The 10014-nt window shown below is 51.5% G+C and overlaps 1 protein-coding gene across 3 annotated transcripts; it reads left to right on the plus strand.

Moving 5' to 3' along the window:
• The first annotated feature begins 620 nt into the window (after positions 1 to 620).
• Positions 621 to 9060, plus strand: Rcn3 (reticulocalbin 3). 3 transcript variants are annotated; one of them, XM_050121436.1, is made up of 7 exons: positions 621 to 788; positions 1182 to 1429; positions 2689 to 2891; positions 4030 to 4202; positions 5599 to 5659; positions 6870 to 7069; positions 8619 to 9060. In XM_050121436.1, the coding sequence occupies exons 2-7, from the start codon at positions 1188 to 1190 to the stop codon at positions 8724 to 8726; spliced, it is 987 nt and encodes a 328-aa protein (XP_049977393.1). In that variant the 5' UTR covers positions 621 to 788; positions 1182 to 1187; the 3' UTR covers positions 8727 to 9060. The 3 variants fall into 3 exon arrangements, with proteins under 3 accessions (XP_049977393.1, XP_049977391.1, XP_049977394.1); XM_050121434.1 differs by lacking the exon at positions 621 to 788 and adding an exon at positions 849 to 972 and having other exon boundaries at positions 4030 to 4211; XM_050121437.1 differs by lacking the exon at positions 621 to 788 and adding an exon at positions 2966 to 3551 and having other exon boundaries at positions 1408 to 1429; positions 2689 to 2797; positions 4030 to 4211.
• Positions 9061 to 10014: the final 954 nt, after the last annotated feature.

Below are 10014 nucleotides of genomic sequence, written 5' to 3' on the forward strand. Positions count from 1 at the left end.
TCTTTCTTTCTTTCTTTCTTTCTTTCTTTCTTTCTTTCTTTCTTTCTTTCTTTCTTTCTTTCTTTCTTTCTTTCTTTCTTTCTTTCTTTCTTTCTGAGATAGGGTCTCTCTATGTAGTCTTGGCTCTCCTGGAACTTGCTATGTATACCAGGATAGTCCCGAACTCATCAGCCTGCTACCTAGGTGGTGGTGGCGCACGCGTTTAAGCCTTTAATCCCAGCACTTGGGAGGCAGAGACAGATTTCTGTGAGTTCGAGGTCAGCCTGGTCTACAAGAGCTAGTTCCAGGACAGGAACTCCAAAGCTACATAGAGAAACCCTGTCTCGAAAAACAAAAACAAACAAACAAACAAAAAGTAATAAGAAGTCAACCTGCTTCTGCCTCCCAAGTATTGTAATTAATGGCACGAGCCACCAAGTCCGATCTCCTCTTTTCTTAAAACAATCCGAGAAACGGTTAAAAGAAATACACTTCCCCTAATCCTCTGGGACCAGAGTCAATGGAGGTAGCTGTGCCGGCTTCCCAAAAGCCTCCTGGGAGTTGTAGTTCAAATCTGCCTTATTGACCACCATGCCTTCCAGGCTAGCGCTCAACCTTGTGGACGTGGCGAGGGGCTCCAGGGGCAACTTTGGCGCCCATTGGCTCCGCCCCTGAGGGCCTCCGGCGCCGTCATTGGTCGGAGGGCGGGGGCCTCTGGGCTGCCGGGGGCGGAGCTTGACTGGCGCCGGGCCAGGTTGGGCATCTTTGCGCGAAAGCCGAGTTCATCTTGGGGAGCGAACCCAGGCCTGGTAACCGGGGGAAGGGTGGGGAGCTAGCCCGGGAGGGGTTTTCGGGGTTACGGTCTCGGTCGGGGCGGGACACACAGAGGACCCTGCATGATGCCCTCAGTCACCACCATGCCCTGAACTTTGCGTGGGGCGTGTGCCACGTCTCAACTGAAATACCCCCTTTCTCCTCCGGGACTCTTCCGAGGCACGGATTCTACCCTCATAGGCGGTTTTACCTTCAAATTCCCTATTCTTTTTGCCGACTTTTCTTAAGCCCCAAACTTTCTGTAGCTTGCTTATATCTGCCCTGCCGGAAGCAACTCCCCTAACTTTGAAGTTCACCCCACACTAATGTCTGATTTGGATTTTTTTTCCCATGTGACCCGCTGACCCCTGGTCCTCACCCCTCCCCAGGGACCAATGATGTGGCGACGGTCGCTTCTGTTGCTTCTCTTGCTGCTGAGGTGGTGGGCCCTGGGGAAGCCATCCCCTGACGCCGGACCTCATGGCCAGGCGAGGGTGCATCAGGGAGCCCCCCTGAGCGACGCCCCCCACGATGACGCCCACGGAAATTTCCAGTATGACCACGAGGCGTTCCTGGGAAGAGACGTGGCCAAGGAATTCGACCAACTCAGCCCAGAGGAAAGCCAGGCCCGACTCGGGTAGGAATGGGGGGAGCCGGGCGGAGGTGGGAAGTCGGGGAGAATTGAGCTCACTGAAAAGGTCAGAGGCAGGAGACTGGACACAACTGTGGTACTCGCCTCCTGGGAAAAGACAGAATTAAACCTGAGGCTGCGGTGGACCCGTCTCACCAACACCTGAGTTCCCCCGCTACCTCCTCCGTCTGGACATCCCTGTTCTGACCCTCTTAGCTTCTAAACAGGGTCACCAACTCTTGAAAGAGTCTGAAAAAATTTGAGAGTCCAAGCTCAGAATTCAGGTTGGACTGAGAGGGATGGAGTCGTGACTCAAGCTGGAGGACACAGTTAGCATGACCCAGGGGACAAGAAGACCACTCCGTGTATACATGCTTTTTAATTATTGTTTTCATTACCTTGAGATAGAATCTCACTGAGTACTATGGCTGGCCTGGAACTCACTGTGTAGACCAGACTGGTCTAAAATGCAGAGATTCGCGTGTTTTTGCATCCTGAGTGCTGGGACTAAAGGGGTGCGCACCATGTCCTGCTAACGAATTACTCCTTTTAAACTGGGCAAGAAGTGGCATTGGAAGTTTCACAGGGCTAAGCTGGGGAGGGAGGAGCCCAAAATTGATGTGTCCATCTAGGGAAGTGGGCAGAGCTTGAGTCCACAGGCTGCCTGAGAGAGGGGCGGGCCCTGAGATGGCAAGAGGTGGAGCCTCAGGGTTAGTAGAGATCTGGCACTTTGAAACCGGACTCGCTGTCCTCACTCCAGCTCAGTCCAGCTGTGGTTGAGGTCTGGGTAGAGTTTTGGGGCGGGGCTAGAGTAGAGTGTGCCCTTTGTTTGAGCCAGGCGCTCATCCACTAGGCAAAGAGGGCCTGGTACGAGATTAAATGTGCATCCCATTTCATCTGGCTGCCATTCCAGATGTGTGTGACACTGTCTCTAAGTCAGGGCGGGCAAAGACCTGGAGTGGACGAGACCTACCTACACTCCTCCTGATCCTGGGCTGGCACACAGTTCAATCCCAGCACTTGGGAGACAAATCTGTGAGTTCAGGGCCAGCCTGGCCTATGCAGTGAGTTTCAGGCTAACCAGGGCTACATAGTGACACCCTCTTTCAAAAACAAAACAGAAAACACTAGAAACAGAACACAAGCAATGCCTCTTCTGGGTTCACCTGTGGGTGCTGTGCAGAATTTTCAGTCTTCTTTTTAGATTTATTTATTTATTATGTATAGTGTTCTGTGCCTGCATATGTGCCTCGTCCCCTTCGCAGTCGGATCGTGGACCGCATGGATCTCGCTGGGGACAACGATGGCTGGGTGTCCTTAGCCGAGCTCCGTTCGTGGATCGCGCACACACAACAGCGGCACATCCGCGACTCGGTGAGCGCAGCCTGGCACACCTACGACACGGACCGCGATGGGCGTGTGGGTTGGGAGGAGTTGCGCAATGCCACGTACGGCCACTATGAGCCCGGTATGCCCACCTCACCTTTGTCCTCTTTTACGACCGACGTTGTCACCGATACCTCTCCTCCATTTCTGATCTAGCTTGCTGTCCCTTGTGAGATCCAACCTGTGTGACAAGCTGCTGGAGACTCCACACTCCTGCCCAGAACATTTTCCTTCCATACGCTGTAGTCCTGACCCCTGATCTCTGTTTTCCTTTTGAGACAGTCTCTCTGAGCAGCCCTGGTGTCCTAGTTAACATTACTATCGCTGTGATGAAACACCATGACCGAAAGCAAGTTGGCGAGGAGAATATTTGACTTCCACATCCACACCACTGTGCATCTCTGAAGGAAGTCAGGGCAGGGACCCAGACAGGGCGAGTACCTGGAGGCAGGAGCTGCTGCAGAGGCCATGGGGGAGTGCTCCTTACTGTACTCCCGTGGCTTGTTTGGTCTGCTGTCTTCTTTTGTTTTGTTTTGTTTTGTTTTTTTGTTTGTTTGTTTTTTTCCAGACAGGATTTCTCTGGGTAACCCTGGCCATCCTGGATGGAACTGGCTCTGTAGGCCACGCTGGCCTCAAGCTCAGAGATCCGCCTGCCTCTGCATCTTGAGTGCTGGGATTAAAGGCCTGCGCCACCACACCCAGGACCACCAGCCCAGCGGTGGCCCCACCCGCAGTAGACCAGGTCTCCCACATCAAATGCTCATTAAGAAAATGTTCTAAGCAGTGATTCGCAGCCTGTGAGTTGTGACCCTGTTGGGAGTCACATGTCAGCTATCCTGCATATCCGATATTTACATTAAAATTCACAACAGCAGCAAAATTACAGTTATGAAGTAGCAACAAAAAGAATTTTCAGGCTAGGGTGAGCACAGCATGAGGAACTGCACTGGGGAGGCTGAGCAGCTCTGCATGCAGCCTGCCTAGGCATCTTCTCAGCTGGCCTCTCAGGTACTCTAACCTACGTCAAGCTGACATAAAATTTACCAGCATTCCTGGGTAGCGGTCCTCCTCGGCCTGTGCCGAGATGGGAAGGCAGAAGGGTTACCAGAGTGTGGGCTAGGCACGTAGCTGACTTCTGGGTCCTTCTGTTGTTTCCTAAGCCACTGGGCCACCTCTGTGACCATGCACCTCACCCACATCTGTCATCTGTCCTTCCCCAGGGGAGGAATTCCATGATGTGGAGGATGCTGAGACCTACAAGAAGATGCTGGCTCGGGATGAGCGGCGATTCCGGGTGGCCGACCAGGATGGGGACTCCATGGCTACCCGGGAAGAGCTGACAGCCTTTCTGCACCCTGAGGAGTTCCCCCATATGCGGGACATTGTGGTTGCAGTGAGTGAGGTTGCAGAACACCTGCTTCCCAAATCTGTCCTAGGTTCCCATTCTTTTACATGAACCCCAGGCCACCGACATAGCTGTGGGCACAGCAGCCTCTCCCATGTCCACTTGTCATTGGGTGTCCAGTCCCTGGCCTGTGCCCAGACAACCACATCCTTAGAAGACCCTCAGGTGAACCCCAACTGTGGCTGGGCCCTAGGTAAACATGCAGGTGCTAAGGAGGCCAAAGAAGGTGTGGGACCGCCTGGACCTGGAATTATAGTTGTTTGTGAACTGCCCACTGTGGGTGCTGGCAGCTGAACCCAGGTCTTTGTCAGAAGACAGTTGCTTTTGTTTTGTTTTGTTTTGTTTTGAGACAGGGTTTCTCTGTAGCTTTGGAGCCTGTCCTGGAACTAGCTCTTGTAGACCAGGCTGGCCTCAAACTCACAGAGATCCGCCTGTCTCTGCCTCCCGAGTCTGGAATTAAAGGCGTGCACTACCCCTGGCTGTTCGGGGTTTATAAGTGTGTGCCACCAGGCCTGTCTTGTGTCATCCAGCTCAGGCCTCATGATTGTGTGGCTTTAGTTTGTCAACTGTACTGTCTTCCCTAGATCCGAAAATCATTTTGTGGTATGGTCATGAAATATGCTGTACCTCTGAGCCTTGCCCCAGCCCTCACTGGGGGATTCTGGGTAGGGGTTTTACTGTGAACCACACCTTCAATACTTGCCTTTATCATCTTTTACTGAGTGAGCTTAAATGTAAAAGTAGGGTACAGAGCCATTTTTTTGGTTTTTTTGAGACAGGGTTTCTCAGTGTAGTCCTGGCTGCCCTGGAACTCATTTTATAGACCAGGCTGGCCTCAAACTCTCAAGAGATTTGCTTGCCTCTGCCTCCCAACTGCTGGCATCAAAGGCGCGAGCCGCCACAGCAGACCCAGAAACAAGGTTTTTAATTAGGACAGATAACACGAAGAGTAGACATGATGGGCGTCTGTATGAAAGTGTGGCCAATGAAAAGACGGCTATGGTTAGGAGCACTTGCTCTTCCTGCGCAAGGCCCCCCTCCACCCCTACTCCAGCTCTGCAGGGGCTCTGCATGCACACGGTACAGGGTATGCAGGCAAAACATCCAAACACATAAAAAAATATTTAAAATCTTTAAAAATACATAATTCATGAGCCTCAAGAGGCAGAGGCAGGTGGGACTCTGAGTTCAAAGCCAGCTTGGTCTACAAAGTGAGTTTGACGGCCAGAGCTACACAGTGAGAGTCTGTCTTGTAAAACAAGACAGACAAAGCTGGCAAGGTTGGACAGAAAGCTTTCCTGACTGCCTTCCCCTAGACACATGCCCATCCCTGTCGCATTCAAAGTCCCCAGGTACACTGACTTCCTCCGAATGCCTTTTCCAGGAGACCCTGGAGGACCTTGACAGGAACAAAGATGGCTATGTCCAGGTGGAGGAATACATCGGTGAGCAAGCCCTGTTCCTGCCTGAGGCCTGTCTTCATCACTCCGCTTATGTCTTGCCTGACCAGCCCAGGAGAATTCACTGGGCACCGCGACAGATGCCCTCTGGGGAACAGCCTGGAGTTGTTGTACCAGGCTCGAGATTAATCTTGTTTCCATACAAACATTGTGTCTCCAGTTGTCCCACTTGGAGCTGTTTGAAGTTTTCCAACCTGCACACCTGCTAACCTTCACACCTGCTAACCTTCATACCTGCTAACCTTCACACCTGTTAACCTGCACAGCTGCTAACCTTCACACCTGTTAACTTTCACACCTGTAACCTTCACACCTGCTAACCTTCACACCTGCTAATGAGTGCCACAGCACTGGCCTGGACCTAATTCATTAAAAGTTTCTGGGGTCAGTTGTGCACACCTGTTAACCTGCACAGCTGCTAACCTTCACACCTGCTAACCTACACACCTGTTAACCTGCATACCTGCTAATCTTCACACCTGCTAATCTGCACACCTGTTAACCTGCACAGCTGCTAACCTTCACACCTGCTAACCTACACACCTGTGAACCTGCACACCTGCTAACCTGCACACCTGCTAAGGCCTGCTGCAGTCCTGTCCTAGGCACCAAATTAGTTCATTCCAGAAAGTGCTTTGAAGATAAAACTTGATTTTCTTTTTCCTTTTTTTGTTTTGTTTGTTGTTGTTTGTTTTGCTTTTTGAGAGAGGGTCTCCCGTAACTCAGGCTGGCCTTGAACTTGCTGTGACAGGAAGACTCCTGTCCCCACTCTCCCACCTACACGGGGCTGGGATCACAGGCATATGCACAGTCATGCCCTGTTTATACAGTTCTGGGCACGGACCCCAGAGCTCTGTGCTTGCTTCCAGCTGAGCCATGTTCAGCCCCTTGCACAGAGGCTTTAGCACTTGCAAGGTTCACACATGAAATGGTTCATGCATCAAATATGCACAGGAGAGGTTTTTGCTTAACCGTGTGTTTATAACATTTGTACGGAATGGATGCTTTATCTTTTTCTGTTTTTCTTTCCAAATCTTTTTAAATAACGTGTTTTATCTCCCAAACAAATTCGACAGGTAGAAGATGTCAGGCTTAGGGGTCTGGTGGCTGTGCGGGTGGGGAGGTGGGGGAGAGAGGGTAGAAAGGTGGCTCTTGGGATGCCCCTGACCTTATCTGCCCCACCCTCTCCCCTCAGCGGACCTGTACTCTGAGGTGCCTGGGGAGGAGGAACCTGCCTGGGTGCAGACGGAGCGGCAGCAGTTCCGGGACTTCCGGGATCTGAACAAGGATGGGAAGCTGGACGGCAGTGAGGTCGGTTACTGGGTGCTGCCTCCGTCCCAGGACCAGCCCCTCGTGGAGGCCAACCACCTGCTGCACGAGAGCGACACAGACAAGGTGAGTGTTGGGTCCAGGGGGTTGCGCAAAGATGGGAACCCCAAGTCTAGTAAACCGAAAGCAAACTTTATTCCTGAGACCAGATCCCAGAAAACCAGAAGCAAACTTAAAAATAAAAAAATAAAAAACCAAACACTGCTGGGCAAGAAGCATATGAGCTAGCTGAGACCACAGCCAGAGGTGGTGTTTGTTAGACTGTGGCCAAAGGCCAGTTTCTGAACCCGCCTTTTATAGTTAGGGCACCAGGCATTAGGTCTGAACAAAGGAATTTTTACCATCTTGCCCCCCACCACAGGTCAGTCAATGGAGACCCTAAGGAAGGGAGTGAGTTCTAACATCAGTGGGTAACTAGGCAGCTATCATGAAATATGTTTCTGAGTAGATTACAGCGAAAGTCACTAATTGCAAGAAAATAGGTGTCTTTAGCAATTAGTCAGAAAAGGGACCGCTAGCAATACCAGGAGGTTAACAAATTAGAATGAATTGGTTCTTAGGCTGGGAACTTAGAAGACAGCAGAAAGTTCTTCACACTATTCTCCAGGTGAAACTCAGATACAGACTGCCGTACTTTACAGCCTCCATTCTCAGAGCTCATCGGTCAAACCAGGTGTTTGCACCGTGTCCTCTGTCTCTCCGGTTCCTCCAGGCAGTTATACTGAAGCCCCTGCCTCCCCTTTGGTGGCGCCAGTTTCCCATAACAGACACAGTGCCTAACCCAGAGGTCAGCATCTCTGTCTCCTAGAGGTTAACTCAGTTCCTATCTGTCATTCGTCAACGATGGCCAGGACACTACTCTCAGTTTGCAGAGAAGCTCCTGCCTTGTAAATAGAACAGCCAGTTGTTAAATGAAATGACCTAGGCTGATGGAGGCTTCCTAAGCATCTGAGAAAATAGCTCACTGTGAACGATTGATCCTTGATCCTCTGAGAAAGTTGTTGGTAGTTTACTTAGTTTACAGCTTTATGTGTCTCTCTTCCTCTATCCTAAGCCTCTAGCCTCTACATTCTAATCTTTGGTGCCTGTGTTTCTATTTCTTTTTTTTTTTTTTAATTTTTATTTATTTATTTTTCGAGACAGGGTTTCTCTGTGGCTTTGGAGCCTGTCCTGGAACTAGCTCTGTAGACCAGGCTGGTCTTGAACTCAGCCTGCCTCTGCCTCCTGAGTGCTGGGATTAAAGGCGTGTGCCACCATCGCCTGGCTCTATTTCTATATTTTCATTCTTGTTTCCAGACTTCAGTAAGCTTGGGCCACTGCAGGAACTCAGAAGGGTCCTGAAGCACAGAGAGAGGAGGAGAGAGCCAGAGAGAGCCAGAAGAAACATAGACACACCCAGAAAGAGAGAGGATGAGAGAGAGAGAGAGAGAGAGAGAGAGAGAGAGAGAGAAAGAGAAAGAGAAAGAGAGAGAGAGAGAGACCCAGAAAGAGAGAGGGTGAGGGCCAGAGAGAGAGAAAAACAGACGGGGACTGAGGCCCAGAGAAGAACAAGGCCGAGGTGGGGCCCTGAGGACACTTTGAGTGGGCAGTGTCCATGTGAACCCCTGACCCCCAGGATGGCCGTCTGAGCAAAGCTGAGATCCTGAGCAACTGGAACATGTTTGTGGGCAGCCAGGCCACCAACTACGGCGAGGACCTGACGAGACACCACGATGAACTCTGATCCTAGGTCTGCTCAGCCCTGTGACCCCAGGACTCCATGGGGGCAGTTGAGGGGCCACTGCAGCCAACCTCCAGGGCACAGACTCAGCTCTGGTGTCCCTGGTTCTTGGGCTCTCAGGGACCCACTGAATCACCTTCTCTCCGTGAGACCCTGGCCCCCGCGGCTGGAGCCCCCATCTGCCCCGACACTCAGGCACTCAAGTGACTGCCACTAAAACCATCTCCCAGCACAGGCCTTGGGCCCACACCCTGGCCCACCCCAATCTGAGCCTCAATCACATGGGCTGACCTGTACTGCCCACTACCTGGGAGCAATAAAAGCCTTTGCTGGGGTCCTCTGGTATGTCTGTCTGTCTGTCTGGGGTGGGGTGAGATGCTGTGCCCAAGGAGGCTGTGCTGGCGGCTGCGCTGAGGCCTGGCCTGCAGGAAGGTATCACATCGTGACCCCTTTGGGATCCAACAACCCTTTTACAGGGGTCAAATATTAGATATCTACGTATCAGATGTTTACATTATGATTAGTAACGTTAGCAAAATTACAGTTATGAAGTCCAAACAAAAATAATTTTATGGTTGGGGTCACTGCAACCTGAGGAACTGGACTAAAGGCCACAGCGTTAGGAGGGTCTCGGGCATTTGGACACGTGTGTTGGTGGAAATCTGAGGGCGTTCCCAGCAGCCTGGAGACCACAGAGGAAGGCCAGGCAGGAAGTCCCGCCCTGTAAGTGCTGCAGGGTGGCGAGACGCTCAAAACCACAGTAAGAAAAACACCACGGTTCTCAGATGCCTGCGTAGATGCAGTGTTACCCGTGCGGTGCTGACCGGACAGCTGGTAGTGGGCCAAGGGCAGAGAGGGCCTGGTGTCAGCTACAGTGATACCAGCACTCCAGAGTCTGGGACAGGAGGATTGCTAGGCGCTCACAGCCAGCCTGGGCTATAGAATAAGACCCCTGTTGTTGGAGGGAGGAATGGGGACGGGATAATGATATATTTTAATTTAAAGGGGGGTTAGCTAGCCTAGAGGTTAAAAAAGATCCCAGTGCTGGGGTCCCAGCACCCAGAGCAGGAGGCTCACAAATACTACTAACTCCATCCCTGAAGAGTTAGGTGGGTTTTCTGGCCTCTAGGGCACCTACACATGTGTATACACTCAACCAAATAAAAATGAAAAATCAGGATAAACGAGGTGGGGGCCTAGGTGACTCAGCAGGTGTCTTAGGGTTTCTGCTGCAGTGATAGGAAACTTGGGGAAGAAAGGGTTTATTTCAGGTCACAGCCCATCCTTAGGG

The sequence above is a fragment of the Alexandromys fortis genome, unplaced genomic scaffold (genome assembly GCF_014885135.2).
Source record: "Alexandromys fortis isolate MF-2015 unplaced genomic scaffold, M_Fortis_MF-2015_v1.1 scaffold_161, whole genome shotgun sequence".
In the NCBI taxonomy this organism is placed as follows: Eukaryota; Metazoa; Chordata; class Mammalia; order Rodentia; family Cricetidae; genus Alexandromys; species Alexandromys fortis.

What these genes read in the sequence shown, in the direction of transcription:
- Rcn3 (XM_050121434.1), top strand. Translation starts at nt 1,188, where the DNA reads ATGATGTGGCGACGGTCGCTTCTGTTGCTTCTCTTGCTGCTGAGGTGG. An exon ending in GAAAGCCAGGCCCGACTCGG is followed by an intron (nt 1,430 to 2,688) that starts GTAGGAATGGGG and finishes TCCCCTTCGCAG; the next exon opens with TCGGATCGTGGACCGCATGG. An exon ending in GTACGGCCACTATGAGCCCG is followed by an intron (nt 2,892 to 4,029) that starts GTATGCCCACCT and finishes GTCCTTCCCCAG; the next exon opens with GGGAGGAATTCCATGATGTG.